Below are 19757 nucleotides of genomic sequence, written 5' to 3' on the forward strand. Positions count from 1 at the left end.
TATTCTGGCACCTTATGGTTTCTCTGCTGCTTTTTTTTTTTTTTCTCCCTTTGAATGCTTTTTTTGGGGGGGGGGGGATGTTGAATCTGAAGCATGGAGAAATGTTGATGAGATAAATATCAGTCTGGGAACAAGTAAATTGCCAGTGTCCTGGGTCTTGAAGCTAAACATGGCTTATTTGGTTGTCAGGCCAACCTGAAAATGTTATCTACAGTAGCCAAGGTTCATGAGAAATGCAGTAAATTGTTCCCAAGAGTTCTGGGAAGTCTGAACTGCAGCAACCCGAAAGTTCCTGAAGAACGTGGTATCAGAGGAGATGTATATTTGGTCCTTCTCCTTAGAAGAAACACGTGTAGGAACATGTACATCTCCCTGATGGTTTACGTATCTGCAAATTTACTTCTTTATCTTCCTGGTGATCACTTTACTGGAGATGGTCTTGCGTAGGATAGGCGCCTCTGCAGAAGGCAAAGAAACAAAGCTCATGCTGGCCTCTCTGTGGAGAGCAACTCCTGGGCTGATGGTGTGGAAGACAGAAAGCAGGCACTCAGAAGCCGGAAAGCTCTCACAAAGACGGTTTAGGAAGATCTCTACATAAATAGATGAGGCCATGGATTTCCCTCTGCCACTGTCAGGCTCTTATGGCTTGCTTTCATCCACTGCATGAATTGTTATAGCAGTGGGAGTTTTTCATTGCCGTGCCTGCGATAAGCCGGCTGACACGTTGCAGCTCCTCCTGCTGGGATGCTGGCCCTAGGACTGTGCTCTAAAAATAGCCTCCGTTTTTAGTTTGACTTGGTATCACATGCTCAATTTAAAATGCATCAGAACAGTTAATCTCCAGTTCTTCAGCTCTTGCATGGAAAGTGTACAGCATTTTTTGTAGTTAGATGGCATACGAGCAATAGAAATATCAACCTTTCTATCCTAACTTAAATAACACTCTGTTGTTAATACTGATGAATGGAAAAAGAAAGTTCATAGGGCATTGGGATTTTTAATTTCCTTTGACCCAAAACAAACAGAAACAGTTCTGCCCCATCTCACTTTACTCTGGTACTTGTTCGCATGCTTGCATGTTTCTGAAAGCTCTAAAATTTTTAAATCTAGGTCTTATGAAAAGTCTGTCAATCAGACAACAGCTCTAAAAAGCGACTTGGACAAGTTGTAGCTTAAAGCCCTACAGGCAGTGCCTGCAGCTGATAGGCATTTAACCAGCTATGGGATTGTTTCTCAGTGCCATAGAAGTTGCTTATTATCAATATAGACAGATTTGGTAAGTAAATGTGATGAAATTATCTGACTTTTGGAGACATTTACCTGAATTTCAGAGTTAAATCTAAGTGGAATTCTTCCTTTCCGCTGGCAAAAAGTGCAACAGAAAGCAAACATGCTTTTAGTTGGATTACAGGCATGGTTAGTCATCTGACAGACAGTTTTAATGGAGTCAGAAAGACATGCTGGGGAAACATGCTGACCTACTTTTCTTTCTTTCATTTTTTAAACTTTTAAGCAAGTGAAATGTTAATTTTAAAACTCCCCATAAAGTTAGATTTTGCTGAAGGAACTAATTTTGTAATTAATTTATTAACACTTCTGCTTGGGGTATGATAGATGGTTTTGGCAATGGAATTTCATCAGGTTGTTTTTGTTTCTGTTAGGAAATTGGGTTACATCTGAGAAATCCATGTTCTTCCCCCTTTCCAGAACAAAGCAACCAGCTTCAAGTTAATGAATGATTTAAGTCCAATCCTCTGAGGGAGAACTTTACAAACCATTTAAAATGACAGACTAACAAAGTGTATTACATTTGTATCATTTTCAACGCATTATATTTTTAAACATTTGTCATCTTTAAACTTGTGGGAGGAGGGATTACGGGTAGATAGCATCATGCATTTTGCATTTGGGATTGTTTTTTCTCATGTTAAGTAGGTCGATGCTCCACTGTCGGTGTTTTCTTGGAGGCAGAACTCAGGGTATTTTAAGCTGGGAAACTCTAAACCACACAACTTGAGAGCCTGAGAAGAAAGCATTAAATTAAATAGGAGAATTTAGCAGTGAGGGTGGATTAAAACGTCACAAACAGAAATACTACATTGAATGATACTGGAAGATAAGGGAAGGCATTTTAAAAATGCTGTAGGCATCACTGCACCCTCCTTTTAGCAGCAGGCACACGTACTATTCATCAAATGGCTCAGGGATGCCAGGTTACTCTCTGGCACAGAGAGGTGCTTTATTTCCTTGGCAGGAACAGATAGTTTTGGTGAAAAGATCACTGGGTGGTTGAAGGAGCAGGAGAGGTCATCATTCCTTGACTCACCGGTCGATCCACAGACACTGTTTTCACCTGCTCTGTCTCCTCCTATTTCTATCATTAGGTTTCCTGCTGTCAGTCAGCCCTGGTGCAAAGGGTGCTGCTGCAAATCTTTTATTTCTTCTCATCTCTTCTGAAAAAAAGTTCTGGTTTCCTTGTTTTTATTTTAACTCCCAACTAGCTGATTACAGTTTGCATTTTGGAAATAGTAATGCAATTAAAGAGGGGTAGAAAAAATGGAAATTGGCAGGAATTGCAGGAGTTTATGGGAAGTAGTATTACATTTCAAAGAATCCATAGGTTATGTCTTCTCTTATGAAGCATAGTACTTCTACTTGCTTTCATATGGTGTGTACTTTCAGAGGATGTCCCAGTGGCAGAGTGGATTGAAATTTATTCTTTATCATTTTAAAAATGAAGTACAAGATACTTATTTTGGCTAATGCATGAGAACTTTTTCTGTATCTCAAGAAGACTGAAATTGGCATTGCACTGGTTTTAGCCTTTTTGTAACCTATAGGCATCTGTAGAGGAGGCGTCAGCCCAGGAAGACAAATCAGCAGTAAATGAACGTCCTTATGTGATGAGCTGCAGCATCTTGCGTGTTCAGCATCTCTGACTCTGCCATGGCTCTGTGAGCTACTCCTTACATACAAGGACTGTCTTTCCCCTTTTTTTTTGCCATAGCACTTCTTCTAGGTGACCCATGACACAGTTTGTTTTTATTCTGGTGGAGAGACAATGGGGAAGAGCCACTCAAAAAGTGTCACTCCTGAAATTTCATCAAGGTGGGTTTTTTCTGATACAGAAGACTCATTGATACTGGAAGATGCAGCATCAGATTTAGTGAAGCTTGAGTTGCTCTCACAATATTGGTCTGCCTCTCTTGGACAGGGAGCAAGCTGCTGGGGCTCTTGTGTTTCAAATTAGATGTCTCATAAAGATGGGTGTGAAATTCCAGAGCTCAGTGTGTCTTTGGTCTCACAGTCCACGTTATACACTGCCACGCCATCTGATTATCTCATTGAGGAGCTCAGGGATCAAACCCGTGCGGTCCAGATCCTTGTAACAAGTGGCTTGGAGAACTGTTAGTTCCTAAGAGCCTTTTGACAGCATTTTTCTACAAGCAAGATACTTCATTTGCCCCTTTCTGTCATTTGGAAGAGAACCTCAATGTATACTTCCCCCCTCCTTTGGATGCCTTTTCAGGTGAATGCTGCTACTAAATCAGAACATTCAGAAATTAGTTTTAAATTTAAAAGGAATGCAAATAATAATTAAAAAGACCAAATAAAAGCAAGAGGATAGTTATTATTACTAAAAAGAAAGCCTGTTATGTTCAACCCTCTCCCATAACACAGTGAAAAGGACACAGAGAAGAGAATAAGCAGAAATATTTTATTCCTTTAATTCTGCAGAAGGCTTAAATCCTGCTTCTTCTAAAGAGAGAGTCAAAGCCTTTTCTTGGCAACTTTTCCTGTTGTTTTCTAAGTCAGTTACAGCTATTTCACATGTTTCTTAGGAACAATTTTCCTACTAGAATTTAAGCATGGCAAGGTGTGAACATATATAAAACCATACAGACACATCAGCTGCCTCCCACAGGGTATACAGTATTAAGCCCCGTGAGTTTTGGGGTCTTCTGTCTTGGCTGGGGGGGGCGAGGTGGGGAGATAACCCTATGGTAAATGGGCCTTGAAGTAATGGAGGAGGAACATTTAAAAATATTCCCTAGAAACCAGGGTGTGGGAAGAATAAGGCAATTAAAAGGAATCACTAGATATCCTGTCGTAACAGCTTATTGTATATATTTTTAATGAGTATTTAATCTCTAATGCTGTGTGATGGATTAGAAAAGAGGGGGAGTCAGGCCTCTTTCTGTGCATACTTTTATGTTTCCCCTTCATTGAACATTTTCTCTGGGCAAATTGTTTAACTTGAGCTGGTTGGAGGTGTTCCAGCACAACAGAGCTTCACTGAAAAATAACACGGGGCTGAATCCCAAAATGCAGAGTGCTTAGCATCATGTTGTGTTCAGGTTTGCAAAATCTCAGGGTGAGTTACAGGAGGGATGGAAAGGATCCTTGTTGGTTCCTTTCCTCCTCGCTGTGCATCCCAGGCCCTGGTGGACTTGCCTGCGCTGTGTCTGCCACATGGCCTGGGGCTTTGGGGCAGTCCTGCAGGTGACTGGAGAGGTGGATCTTCACTGACTCTTTCAGGAACTGAATAAAACTCTGCTTTTGGAAAGTTTTCAGCCAGTGCTTCCCATGGGGGTTGTAGCCCAGGAACAATGTCCTGAGGACCTCATAAAAAGCCTTCTGTAAGTGCATCTTGCATCAGGCACTTGCCACAGTCTTGGAGAAGACCATCGTAGCTGGAAGGAGGTACCAAGCCTGTGTATGTTCAGGGCCACACTTTTGAAGGACATGAAAAATTTGTCATTATCATCAGTGAAATCAGATGGGGGTAGAAACCACTAGTGCTGACAGTTAATCCAGTGCTGTGTAGTCATTTGTAATGTCAACTGGGGACCACTACCCTCATTTAGTTAAGGATCAGCTGTGTGTTGAATTCAAACTCCTTGCCCAACCCTTGGCTTCCCTTTCAGACGTCATCTCACGTCTGAGTTGCATCCTTTGTTTTCATAGAGAAGTCTGGGAAAACTAGGTCAGTTTAGCCAAGTAGAAATTATTATTTTATTGAGTTAACTCTGTGATGACCTGCTGCCTGTTTGCCTTCTCAAAATGAACTCCCTTGTGTGCAGTAGGTCTTACACTGGAAGCTGCAGAGGCCTCAGTAATCACTTTGATTTCAAATCAACAATAAAAAGGCTGCTTTTTTTAGTATCTTGCTGCTTCCTGGAAACAAGTGTCTATCTGCTTTGCTCCTTGTATGATCACTACATCAGGCTGGTCTGGTGTACTCTGAAGGTGCTTAATGTGAAAAGGTTATGTGCTGACTTCACTGAGGATATTTGAAAGATCATATGGAGAAATCAGGATTTGATGCTGCTTGACCCTGTCTGGCAGAATTAAGCTCTTTAAACCAGTCCTGCACACCTTCTTTTTTGAATAATCACGTCCACTTACTCCTGCTATTTCAAAACTAAAGACCCTGACAAGAAAGGAATTTTTTTTTAAAAATGAAACAGTAGTTGGAACGTATTTTAAAGAAGTTCTTTGGCACTGCACATAAAAGATAGAATATATCAAAATAGACAGTCTGATAATTAGGTGCAGGCTTGTGGAGTGATTCATGTCATAACGTGAGTGCTGAAACAGCTGAGGTTGCTGCAGGTGTGTTAAGGGAATTCGACCCCTTAATGCCATGATGCTTCTGCTGCTACATAAAGCAGGAGTACAGATGTCTGGAGAGCCTGAATTAATAGAAGAAAAGCAGTATTTCTGTGTGTGAATTATGGATGGAGCAGTGTTTATTAAACACACAAGCAATAGCCTTTGTCTCCCAGTCACTTTTTGCTTTCAAGAGTCACGTTAAAGCCTGCTGCTATCCCAGGCACAGAGATCCTGGGTGTGAGCTGGGACTTCAACTGCTGCACGTTAAGCCGTGCTGGGGCTCAGCGCCAAGTTATGCCATGCTTGGGTGGAAAGGGGCGTCCTGCCCAAAGGAACACCTGGGAGGCAGAGGCATTTCAAGTGCCTCAGCTTGCCAGTGTAGTGTTTCGGGGTGGGCAGTGAGACACTAAAGCTGAAAGTGAATAAAGTTTACCTGTGTGAGCAGCCAGCTTCAGCAGGGATTTTACAGGTGTGCGGTGACATTGCCAGCCCGGCACTACCAGAGCCTGCTGGCTGGTTTGGCTGGGCTGTCCCAAAATCCTGCAGATGGGGGGAAAAAAAAAAAAAATAGTCCCCTGACCTCACTCCTTCCTTTCTCTGATTACAGTTTATGAGAAAAGGACAATGTAATCTTAAAAAAAAAAAAAAAAAAAGTACTCCACCCCAACAACAAATTTTCAGGTTGTTTAATCCAATTGCTCAGATTTTGGGAAGGGAAAGGAAGTCACCACCACTCTAAAATGCAGTGAGGTGCAGTAGTATTTTTTGAGCATATTTTACTATTTGATGAAACCTTTCTTTTAGTATTATGGCAAAACAGTTTTAATGACAGGCACTGTTAATTAAAGAATCTGACCCAGGTGCCTAAGAAGCCCACTGGCAGTTGCAGATGTATGCCCACCAGCTATGCTGGACTGCACATCAATGTGAGGCTTAAACAGTAAATTTTTTTGGCTGATCTTCTGGTGCTTTTAGGTTCACCTGGTTAAGTAATACAGTTCTTCCCTTCTCTTGCTCCTGGGCCACCTCTCCTGGTGAAGCAGGTCGCTGGGCAGCAGCTCCAGCTGGCCAGGAGGGGAGCCCGGACAGGGAGGTTGAGCATGGCTGGGGAGCTGCACACTGTGTATCCCCCCGACCCACCACTTCGGCGGTCAACCCTGGCACCTTGAGAGCTGGAAATAACCTCCTGATAGTAATTTTTTTTTTTTTTTTTTTTTAGTAGTAGTCGTAGTAGGAGTATCAACAAGACTTTGTCCCTAGGAAGGAATTTATGTAAGGTCATAATGGAGTGTTTTCCATGTTAGCTGCAGAGGAATAGGTAAATAGTAGCTGAGCTATGTCTTTGCTTTTATTATCTCTGGCCTAGTGGGAGGCCAGGGCTGCAAGCTGCCGAGGCTGTAACACAGGCTAACGCTGCGATTCAAGACTATGGCTCCCTTTCTTAAAATGCGCTGGGAACAACTGTTCCTCCGCCTTCATGAGCTCAATTTACAGTTGCAGGAGGCAATGTGTTCTTCGTGCTTGATGAAGTACACTGAGCACGCAAGCCTCTTCAGATGTGTTGTCAGTTGGCAGCTCTCTCGCTAGATGCACCTTTACACAATTGCACAAGGCACCAGGAGGTACAAATGTGAAATTTAGCCTTGGGGGCAAAACAAAGAAATGAAACTTAGGTATGAATGTGGTGTTATCCATCTGCAGACGCAGATATTAGACCTGATCTCCTACTACGCGACTGTAGTTTTACACTAATAGGACTCTGCTGCAATCAGTGGAGTAGCACCACTGCAAGACAAAAACAGCAGTGGTAATAAGTTGGGGTTGTTATTTTTAATTCTGGCAAATAATGTGGGATGGAGCCCTGTTTGGGGAAAGCCAAACTGCATGAAACCAACCATAATAAAAGGGAGAAATGCAGGTGACATGCCATCTTGGTATTGCTCCTGAACTTCTGCTCTTCCTTCTGGGGAGCTCTTGCCCTGGGTACTGAGCAGCCGTGTGCGAGCAGAGAAAAGGGGTCTTCCAGCTCACCTCCTTTTTTTGTAGCCTTTCCATTTGCTGTCCAGTAAAGTCACTTTTATCATCTGTAATCAGAATTTGTCCTGTAGCTGAGACTCATTCATTACATTGAATGAATGTGCTTATTATGGAAAGTTGTTTTGTTGAAGGAGTCTGTTAATGGCATTGTCAGGAAAGAGGTTGCAATTTGTCATGGTAGGTAGCTTTCCAGCTAAGTAAAAAGCAAGTCATGTTCTTTTCCTCTGTGCATGTTAGGCTGAGAAATAAAACAGCCACAGCAGGTTGAAGTGTACGAAGTGCTACAGTCAGGCCAAAGAGCAGGCAGGAATGGAGTGCAGTGCCTGGTCTTGGTTTACAGTTGTGTGCTTCCCTGGCCCTCAGTGGCCCTGGATAATGCCCAACAAATTGAATTCATGACTTTGGATAACCCCAGCTTCTCCCAGTTACAAGGCATTGTATTACCATGACTGTCTCTTAAAAGAAATTAGTGTAATATCTGTAGATTTACCTTTTTATGACCCTGGAGAGAAAGGTCAGGTTCAGGATATTTTTACCTGTAATCAGTTATCCATAAAGAGTTAGTGTACCAGGCTTCAAGATTGTAGCTCAAAAGGGCAGTTGCTTTGAGAAGGTAGCTCGAAAGGGCACTTAAATAGCTGAAATCAGATGAGACAGATTTAATGGCCTCTTAGTGATTTCTGACTGAAAGTTCAGTTTGAAATTTAGGGATTTTTTTTTTTTTTTTTACCTAGCCTATGGTAAAACAAATGCACTACAGCTTAATAGAAATTTAATTTCAGACTGAGTATTTAGAAGTGTTTTTCAACTGCATATGCACTTGGTGACTTTGGCTGTAAGGAAGAAAAAGAATAATCACATTGTGTTTGTGGTCTTGTATATTTTTTACTGATGTTTTAAGACACTGCAATTCCAGAAAAGCCGTCGTCCTGTTCCCCAGAGTATTTCAGTTTAACCAGCTGTATGCAGAACTTTATCTAGACTGCCACAGAAGTTATTAGTAAATCCACTGGGATTTTGGCAGACAGAATAGTAGATAGTAAGCACACAATACTTCATTTCCCTGAGGGTTTTTGTTTCATGGGGATTCTGCTGTAGGCTGGCACTTCACAGTGAGTTACCCACAGAAGCCCTGTGAGATTGGGAAACCTCCTTGGAAGGAGTGATTAATTCCCGAAGCTCCTTCCCGTTCCTGCACTGAGCAGGGAAAGGGATGACTGCAGAGGGTAATGCTATTACTCTACAAACGTTGCAGGTGGTATGGTAGATGTTAATAAAACTGCAGGGTTTACATTTATGGTAAAGGAATGACTGATTTCAGGCAGAATACTGAGAGATATGGGGCAGGGCATGAACAAGGAGGGAATGACAGATGTGTAGATTAATTCAACAGCATCACAGGATGCACAGGGACATTGTGGGACCTGCCTATGTAGATGTTCCATCTCGCAGATGGGAATTTCTAGCTATATTAACTAACTTGAGGTGATGCCTATGTGAAATACAGATGGAAACATATCAGTGAGTAAATTTTTGCCTTAGTTGATGGGTATGGCTAGGATATTTCCGTTGCATTTTTGGTGGTTCTTCATGGGAAATATTAGTGATTTATTCTGCCTGCAATTGTTAATGTTAACAACCTTCAGTAGCTCTTTAAGTGTCAATTTCTAAGAGTATGGGGATTATCCTATTTCACACTGGCAATTAGTTGATGATATGAAAGCACTTTGAAAATGAAAATTGTGGGGCAAATGCTATTTAAACAGTTCATCGTTAAATGTGTAATCACGTCTCTCGTCCTATTTTGATTGCAATGTGTAGGGAGATGGTAAAGGAGGCCAAGGAGTCTGCTTTCGGATCAGCGCCTGGTGTAGATACCATGCCCTTTACATACTGGCTCTGACTCAGCTGCTTCTCTTGCTGTCTCTTAGGACTGCCCACACCCTCATGCTGCAAAACACATTTTCTTCTAGTTTTGTTCCACTTGTTTGCTGTCTTTCAGTTTCTGCAGCGTCTTAATTTTTCATTTGTTCATAGGACCTGTTTGGGGGAGGCGTTCTTTTTTATTTTTGGAGTCCTGATTTTTATTCTTTGGGCAGTTGTTGCTGTGTTTGATGTGTTCTGCAGAGCTTGAACCAATCCTGAAATACTATAGTGAATATAGAGGCAGGCATTAGTGATAAATTCATACACCTGGAAACAGTTTATGAGCTTTGTGGGTTTTTTTCCTGCAGAAGTACTTTATGGAGCCTTCTGCAACATTCAAGCCTTTAGAACCAGTTTTTTCCTTCAACGGTTTTGGGTCTTGGATTGGCAGTTCTAGATAATCCAGAGTGTGATAGCTGCTGGCTTTGTTTCTGGATGTCTTAAAATAAAAAGGAGAAAAAAAAATCTTTTCTCTTAAATGATAGTAATGTGACATAATAAAAAAATTAAAAAAAAATTAAAAAATACTACGGAAGCCATACCTTTCAGCTGTATTCAAGGAGTGTTTTTCTCAGCCTATTGTTCTGCATTGGCTTTCCAGTTTTGGTCCTATGTCTGAGTTCAGGTAGTATTGTTTTTCTTCAAGAGACAAGACACTCCTTTTTTGCTCACTCCATCTACTAACATTGCAGGGATGTGACAACAGCAGGTGCCAAATTTCATGTCAAAAATAAAATTTTCAGGCTGATAGAATCCTTGAAACCACAGATCAAGTTTCAGGCCAGTTAAATAAAGCTGTAGAGCATCCATTTGTATCATTCATTCATATAATGAAACCTGTTCTTATAACTCAGTTCTTGATGTATTAACCCCGCAGTTATCCTCATACATAAATGGGAGATGTGTTGCTTTCGTCAGTTATAATAGGATATAACCGTATAAATCCCCTGTGCATGAATGGAAAAATAGAGGCCCTTAGGCTGTAAGTATCAAAGGTCTCCCCTATACTTACAATAGCCTAATAAGGTTATTTTGGAGGCATAGGTAATTACTCATGGACTCCCTATAGCTAGTGATTCATTGTTCACTACTGAAACATTTCTAAATGAATTATGTTTTAAACAAGCAAATCCTTGGCCTTCTCTTTTACGGGAGGAAAAAAAGAGAACTGGAGGGATACAAAATTCCACCATTTGCTGCATTAAAATATACTGCTTTCTAGTTAGAAGGTTCTTGGTATTTGAACCAATTTAAATGTACTATCGTGCTTCTTAGTGTTTTGGTTCCATGGATGTGTGTTTCTGAATTTCACATTTTGATGAAAATGTTATTGTTATCATTAATTTGATATTTAGAAAAGACTGTGGATACAAGAGCTCAGTGCAATGAATAAAACAGTCGGAGTTAACTGTCCCTGGGGATAGAATCAATCACTGTTGTAGAAGAGGGTGACATTTAAAAAAGAAACTCAGAAGAAAATGTCATGCTTAAAAAATTAGATTTAAATGCACTAGCTCCTGATTGATTTTTATTGCACTCACATGGATACACTGATTGATTATCAACCTTACAAATGTTTAGTACCTTTCTCACTTCTCTAATAATCAGAATAATCTAATTTTCAATGTCATTTAAGTTACCGTATTCAAGGTTATAATAGATCATATTTCTAATAAAACATAGCAATTATGTAATGAATAATACAAAGCTGCAAGGGAGAGTTCGGATTCACCTTTGTCTTAAAAAAAAAAATGCCATCAGTGGCTAGAAGAGCCAGTGTACATGAAGGCAGCTGACAGGACGATGTCCTCTGGATTTGTGGTGTATTCCCCTGTTGTAGAACTGAGGTTCCTGGAGCATTGGCCAGGGTGCGTATGCCATAGCTGAACATTATTTCTCAATAGGAAACCAGGGGCAGGCTTGAATTCTGTAATAGATGTGCTTGCTCTGTGCCTGGGGAAAAATGATAGTGTGCCAGGTGCTTATGAAATTTCTTCCATGTTTGTTTCTCTGTGCTCCCTGTTAATTTTCATATGTGTCTGTAGAGAGATACTATCTCACTCAATCTGAGATGTTTTCTTGTGGCAATTGTACCCGACAGCTGACATGGTTGATTTCTCTGAATCAGCTACAAAATATGCAGGTTTCAGTGTGTTTCAGTTTTGTACTCGAAGTCCCTGAAGACTGCGTACTTGTTATTGGCTTTGTCCATTAGAAACAAGAGTTTCGTGTTTGAAACGTGCTTTGCCTCCAATCGTTCTCCATATGTCAAAGCTCAGTTTTGGCATGGGAATTTGTTCTAAGATAGTTTCCTGTTCTTTTTAAAGACTGAGCAGTTTTGCCTAAAAGAAAACATTATTTCATCTGGAAATCACGACCTAGGAAAACCAATCTATTTATAACTACCTGGTGTTCTGCGTATTTTAGTGCTATGTTTGGCTTGCTATTGCATTGCTGTTAAAATGTGAACAGGAGTCTTACCATTCTGAATTGATGGCACGTCAGTTTGTCAAGTGTGATTGTGTTGATTTCAAGATGATTATTTTGTTCCTTTTCTCATGATGGAGGAAAGTCAACCAGGAAAATCAACATTCTTGAGGTCCCTCATCTCTGTGCCTGCTTCCACCAGCTCCTGAGCATGGGAGCCAGCGGTGATGCTGGCTTTGGCCACAGGGTCTGAGAGCCTAGTTCAGCAGCAGCCGCAGCAGTTCGAGGTTTTCCATGGTGACTTATGAAAGACATCCTCACAGTCTGCCATTTTTTAGCATGAAAGCAGTTTATTGAATGGTGATGGGGAGAAGTGTGACGCGCGGTATGTGTGGGTCATTTATCCTGATGGATCAAACTTGGCAGCGGCAATAGGTAGATGTTTTGCATATTTGACTGAAATTGTCCACAGCTGCTAACTTCTGCCAGAATTAGAAATTTTTAGCAGCTGGAATTGGAGAAGTCAGAGTGTAACGGAACTGTGCAAGACTTGTGGGTTTCCACCCTAGCAAGCAATTTGATGCTCCTGGAAGCCCTGGGCACAGTGCTGAGCATCAGCCCTACTGCCCATGTGTGGCACCATTTGCCTGCTGTGTTGGGCAGCCCAGGCTGCCTGGCGTTTGACAAGGGATAGATGGCTCCCTGAGACGCAGGAGAGCAGGCGGGACAGTGAGCCTCTTCCCAGAGAGGAGAGTTGGCAGGTCTGCGGCGGTCTTGCCTCAGCTCACCTCTCATTTCTCTCTCATCAGCGTTCGCAGACAAAAGGAGTCTTTTTTAAAACCTACCTTGAGCCCAGTGCTGTGCAATTACTGACTTGCTCAGCGTGCTTTACGGTGCTTTTGAGATTTGTTAGTTTAACGAGTAACTTCCAAAATATTTAGGGACAAGAGAAGTGTGGTTTTACAGGAATGTGAGCTAACTGGAAACACTAGTAGTTGTCGCTACAGGAACAAAACCAGTTAACTAGTATACAGAGCTCTTCAAAGGTCACGGGGATCTCCGAGAGACAAAACTGCAGTGATAGCGTTTCAAGTCCTGAATTTATAGCTGATTAATCATTATAATGTATTAAAGGTGCTGTCTAACTATCTTCTGGGCATCTGGAGAAGCACAGGTTATGCAAGTAATTGGAAAAATTGCATTGAGAGCTGCAGATTCTTCTGCCCTGGACACTTGTGCCACCTTTGACAAAGGGGAGTACAAACACTCACTATTCTGTAATTTTACCTGATTATCTAGAAACTGCCTAAATCTCTCGGGCTGGATCTCAAACTCTTCTTAGGCCAAGAGATGACTAAGCTTTGTGGACCTGAGGGGCTTGCGTTTAAGACTGGATGGTTCCCAGCATTACGACATGCTTGATATGATCCTGCTCAAGCAGGAGAATTGCTCCATGGTTGCTAAATGAGAGCATTGGGGTCCTCTGAGAGAAACTGGGTCTTTCCTATACTTAGTTTCATCTTCAGCAGACTCTGCTTTTCCTGAAAAATCCATCCTTCCTGCCTGCAGCTTTTGTGCCCTGCCCAGCGCTTCAAGTAGAAGAGGGAAAACGTGTCTGAGGCTAAGGAAAGCAGTGGCAAACCTGGGGTGAAGAGAACACACTGGATGGGACAAAATATGATGTTGCATCAGGTTAGGGGGATGAATGTTTGAGGGAAGGGTCTGGTCCTTAAAGTGAAGGCCACAGAAAGTGCCTTTGCCAGCTTGCAAACCCCACCGCGGCTGCCTGGAGGTTTCTGGGTGTGGAAGTGCAAGTCCTGGCGTGTGTGTTGAGGGGACAGGGAAGCTGTCATCGGAAGATGGATCGGAGCAGACGTGCTCAGGCGTGGGTGTGCGTCGCTCAGCCGTCCGAGCAGCGCCAAGATGGGGCTTCCTCACATATCAAGATACACCTTTTTTCATTCTCTTTACCGACACCACCACCTCATTTGTTTTCTTATCTTTTTTAACTTCTAGTATTTCTCACAGGGCAAGAGAGCTTCCATACTGTCCCCTGTCGGGAGCTCCTAAGTAATGCAGCCATCGAGTCAGAATTTAGTGCACAATAATGAAATTCATAACCTGAGTTTTCTACGGTGGCATTAACTGTGACACAGATTCATCACTGGCGTATCATCATTAAAAGGCAGTGGAATTACATCGGGGATTGATGTGATCATATGCATGTAAAGATCATGATACAAAAAGGTGTGATTTATGTAATATAAGCATAAGCTGTAATCCAAACCCCTTCCCACATGCGGTGTGACAGTTCCTGTTCCCGGAGCAATGATGGCTTTTAAATTTACTGGGTAAATGTGTGCATTTATATGTTTTTATTTAACTCTTTTAAACATAGAGTTGTCTTAATCTTTTTCTCTTTTTTTTTTTTTTTTGTGTTGAATTATAGTTGTAGTTGAATCTGCGTAATAGTTCAACGTTACTGAGATTCTTTATATTTTTAGAGCCTGGGTGTTATATGTCAGCACTTTATTGTGTTATCTTACAAGGAATATAGAAACGCTGCCATGTCTGATGCAACCTTAGCGAAGACAAATATAGGAAATATAAAAAGTATACATAAAGCAAGAAGATAAATGTCGTTCGGGTTTTATTGTTATTATAAAGGCTATCAGAATGGTAGAAAAAAAGAAGGTAACACTGAACAAAACTATTCTGTTTTCAGGATGTGTTAATTCTCCCCTTCCTACCCTTTAGTGATTTGTGCCCAAAAAGAAAGAGGACAGAACTGGGCCAATTTGGTGATATGGACTGACCAGCAGCTGTCCCTCAGGTGGCCTTTGGAGGGGAAGGGACTTCAGGTACAGCTGCAGAGGGAGCTGTGCCAGGGTGGCACGGGAGTGTGGTGTGGTTCCTGCCGGAGTTATCTCCTGGTCTTTGGGAGCTCTTGGCAACTGCCCCAAAGCCTGGCCTAAATAATGTGTTTGTCTTCCACAAGGAGTTCAAAGCTATTGAGATAAGTAGCTGCTGAGGCCACCTGTTTGGCAAATTTGTCAATCAGCTCGGAGAGCTATAAGTAAATGGGGCTTTATTACAAAGGCTTATTGCTCTTTGCGCTTGTGTAGGAGTTTACATAATTTTCTAAGGAGGTCTTTTATCTCCCGAGTACAGCAGCAATTAGGATCTACTTCTGGAGTTCAGTGGCAGTTTGGAGCACTCGAGATGTACGTGTCAGTCCTGGATGGTGTTTTGGTGCAAGAGACCATACTTGCTCTGCCCTGGGATCCAGCGAACAAATCAGGGCATTGGCTTTAAAAGAATATTTGTAAAAGGAAAAGGGGGAATCCAACCCACCCTCCTAAACCTGACTACACTGGTAGCATTGAACCTTCACAAGAAGGTACCTTTTCAGTTCACTCTTCCTGGCCAGCTGTATGACTCCAGACGCTAGAATTGATGGTGTTCGAGATGAGGCTTTAATCTGGTGGTATGCTCAGTGTTTCAGCACTGATCCAGCAAAGCACATAACTGATTTTGATGCAGGTCTGTTCACACAGTTAAAGTCAAGTTTGTACTTAAAATACCTGCTGGATCAGGGTCAGAGTTCTCTCAGTTGCAAAGTCAAACCTTTAGTGAGAAAACCAGAGCTGTTCATTGCATGGAGTATGTGCCTAATGGCCTTGTGAAGGAGCAGCAGTATTAGCTGCATCTATCCCTTGTTTTTTGTTACACATATTACATTATTTCTGTAGATGCCCCTGCCTCTGCTGCTTTCCCACGCCACTATTTTTCCATGTCACTCTTAATTTTCTCTCAGAAAGGATGCACAGAGGAAAATGAATCCAACTGTGCATCACTTGTTCTTGAACAGATACTGTAGGTGAGACTGGATTGACACCTTTTCTTCCTCCTGAAACATTCACCATTTGTCTGCTCTTCGTGATCATTCGTGGTTCACAGGCATGTAGGAAGCAACCACAGAAGATGTGGAGATGACCCTGGGGAACCCACAGGGGAAAAGAGCTGGCATGGAGGTGGCTCTGGGCATCTGCCCATTTTGCTGTGCTTCCCTCCCCACAGCACAGATAGATGTGATTTCTGGGGTGGGACAGTACAAATGAGAATCAGCAGATCTTTGGCCACCCAAAATCCCTGGCCATCCTCATGTGTGCCAAACCCACCAGCCACACCCTCAGAGTTTAGGGTCTTTAAATATCATGAGGTTTTGAACACGAGTGAATGTTAGGATTGGTTTTATTTGTCCAGTAACGTTTAGTATTTGGGGTGTTTAATATTGACACGGAGTCTTTGGGGAGAGGGATTGATTTTGCTTGGCTTTGTTGTAAAGCCTTATGCATCTGGTTATGTTTAAGATGTTAGCTTTAGCTAACAACAAGCCTCTTGATAAAATTCACAAGTACTGGCAATGCTGCGGACATAGACTCATCTCCTGGGCACGTTTTGTAAAATTAAGCTATTTTCATTAAAAGAACAAAGAGTAGCATGGTGATGGAGCAGCTGTCATATTTTATTACAAAACACAAATATGTGGGAAATCAATTACAGCACCAGTGCTGCACAATGCATATTTCCAGTAATCCCCCACGGCCGGGGGAAGGTAGAAGGCTGATTTGAGTGCAGGAGCAGATGGCAAGCAACTTTAGATAGCTTCACTGCCATTTTTACTCTTTCAAGTGTTTGTGCTTGTCCTTTGATCTTCAGATCTTGAGTTAAATGTGTTTCAGTTTCTTTCATTTACTGTTTTCACATTTAACTTTTCCTTTAAATAACTTCTGCTTGATGGAGTTCGTATTAGTATGGGGTTTGTTATCTTCCATACTGAGAAATTTGAGAAGAGACACGTTGCTGTCTTTTTTTAGTGTTGTTCACATCCAGTAAAATGTCAGCTGCATCACTGCAGACGATTTTGCCATTCAACATGCACAGCTGTAATGATACAATGAAAAAAATCCCACCTCACAAAGTTACTGAGACACTCACAGTGCATGTGAAGTTGCAGTAGACTTTCTTGGAAGGTAGATACTATGGGAGTGTGGTGGCATGTCCACAACAAACACCTCTGAAAGTTTGGTTTCATCGTTACCTATTAAATTTAATTCTTACAGTTAAGTAATTAAGCTTGCATTAGTATTCTCTGTGCATATAACATTTTAATCTCCATTTAAAATAATTTATGTTTAGAATAAAAGCATTTTGCAATGTTTTGAAGTAGAGCAGCAGAAGCAATGCGAGGTGATCTGTATAACCACATGTGATCTGTGTCTCTGGTTTTTCTATAGCTGTCAGAAATGACAGGAACAAAAAGAAGAAGGAACCTTCAAAGCAGGAGTCCACAGAAAACTATGAAATGACAGCAGAGTTGGATGATCTCACTGAGAAGATCCGAAAAGCTCACCAGGAAACCTTCCCCTCACTCTGCCAGCTGGGAAAATACACTACGGTAAGTATGGTTTGTGACACACATGTTCTGGATATGTCTGGATGATGTGAGTTTTGCATTGGAGGCTTCAGACATTTTAAATAGGTGTAGAAGTAGATGCACTCCTTGCACCTCCTTAGCCATGAAAAAAAGAACAGGTACCCTGCAAATGCAGGCTGAAGAAGAGAAGTTGCCCTTAACTGTAAGCATTGCTTAGCGGTATTGTGAGAGACTGTCTGAAGGATTAGTCCAGCCAAGAGACAAGCTTGGAGTCCATGAGTCAATTACATGTCATCATTCATTAGAAATTTGTTGGATTCCAAAGAGGTGATCTCTGCTTGTGCGTCAGCAGATTACAACTTTGCAGGTGTAGAGAGTTCTTCAATGCTGCTTGGGTTACTGGTGACCATCCCAAAGCTACCAAGGTCAAAGAAAATACGAAATGTCTAAACAAAACAGTTTCCAAAATTTGCTCATTTCCAGTTTATTCCTTTTCCAGTCTAATGAAATACCACAAAACAGCAAAAACTTCTGCTGCTTTTAGAACTGAAAAATCAGCTACCCAACAAGAAGTACAGTACTGTGGGAATTTCTCCAGAGAATGAGTCAGGGGATGAATTTTTTTCTAAGTATATATATGTTGCTAAATACAGGGAAGGTCCGTGATATTTATTGATTTCAGAGAGAAAATTCAATGTGAAGTTTGCAAATACAGTACTATAAGAGACACTAAAAAATAACTGTTGGGTAATGTCTTGTTGGTAGAGGAATGACTTTGCTGGGTCTGGTCTTGCTGTCGGTTGCAGCAGCACTGGCTGTTTCAGAGGGATGTGCAGAAGGTCCCGAAGTAGTTGAGCGTGCACTCTCGCTACCCGGACCAAGAGTTCAGGAGTGGCATGGCTGGGGCAAGGAGGCCCCTGCCTCCGCAGTCCTTGTTCTCCAGCCCCAGATGGAGATCTGGGACCAAGCGCCAGAGGCCAGGTGAAATACCTGTGTCACTGGATTGCTCCCTGTTTTGAGTAAATGCTCTGCTACTGAAACAAATGTTAGGTTTCTCAAAGGGTGATCTAGGCAAATCCCTGTGTGGCATCGATATTCACTGTTTTAGCGAGCAGGGTGCTGGTTTATGGCATACTCACCTATTTACAAAGTGCAAGGTTCAAAACTCTCAGGTCTAGGTGTAAGACTTTGTATTTAAGTGCAAGAAAGCAAACATATATGGTGTGGTGTTAGAAAAAGGCATGCTTTTCATGCTGCTGAAAGTATTTTCACAAACATTTTTCACGTTTAATTTTGAGAGCCACGTAAAATGGTTACTACTAGGGGAGGTGTGTGTCCTCTGCAAGCTTCTCTCGTCCTTGCCCTGCTCGGGTAAGATGTAGTCAATACAGTCAGCTTAGGTGTGCTGGTAAATATTGCACAGGCAGACTCCCAGGGACTAGCGCAGCATGCGGGGCTGGAAGCTCGAAAGCAGTCAGCTGGTGACATAACCAAAGGCAAAGCTGGAAATGGTGAGATCCATAGTGTGTCATTTCAAGGAAATCCCTGGGTTAATGCCCTCCACCCCTCCTCTCCACATATGTGGTTGCATCCTTATCTTGGAGCAAGTAAAATCTTCCGAACAGGCTCTCCCACTCCTGCAAACGCAAGAGTGCTTCTGAACACGTGTGGAAAAAGTCTTGCTAGTTCAAAGACAGTGAGTTTGTGCCTTGCAGAAGAGGTGGTTGTATGCATGCAGCTGGGAGGCATGGCCAGGCTGGTCTGCATGCCAGAGTTTATTGCTCACAGGCTGCCTCGCAAATGGCCTGGCTATCCCAGAATAACAATAGATCTGTACACCTCCCAACATTAATGTGTTGGTACATACTTCTGTGTAACCTCTGAGTTTGAAGAGTGCACTGCAGCTGGTGTGATGGTACTCAGTACTGGCAATTGCCAAAGATCCTGGAGGGTTGAAAGATAAACCTGGGCACCTATATGCTTGTATTATGTATTGGATGTTTAAGTGTTACTAATATTTTAGCTCTTGAAATGATACAAGTGGATGAAATTGGAGAGGGTCTTGTTGCGTGTCACACCCACCACGGATGCCTTTGTCCTTGGGTTCTTGCTGATCCTCATGGTGAGTTTATGTCCCTGTTGGAATTTCGGAGCCCTTACTGAGAGCACCTGGATCTTAGTAATGAACAGATGAATGTGGTCTGTCTGTGCGTCCCAAGTAACCGTGACCTGACCACACTCTCAGAGGCTGGGTATCAGTCATTTGTATCTCCAACGAGATTGGACAGCTTGGGGAAAGAGATTTCTTGGT

General features: G+C 42.1%; 1 protein-coding gene across 4 annotated transcripts in view; it reads left to right on the plus strand.

Annotated features, from left to right (window-relative positions):
* The window catches only part of RARB (retinoic acid receptor beta), a 321227-nt gene that overhangs the window by 281682 nt on the left and 19788 nt on the right, over nucleotides 1-19757 (plus strand). For all 4 annotated transcript variants that reach the window (XM_074900539.1, XM_074900540.1, XM_074900541.1 and 1 more), the window contains one exon: nucleotides 17307-17467. In XM_074900539.1, the coding sequence (XP_074756640.1) occupies nucleotides 17307-17467 (161 nt within the window). The remainder of the gene's footprint in view (nucleotides 1-17306; nucleotides 17468-19757) is intronic.

This window comes from Athene noctua, chromosome 2 (assembly GCF_965140245.1).
Source record: "Athene noctua chromosome 2, bAthNoc1.hap1.1, whole genome shotgun sequence".
In the NCBI taxonomy this organism is placed as follows: Eukaryota; Metazoa; Chordata; class Aves; order Strigiformes; family Strigidae; genus Athene; species Athene noctua.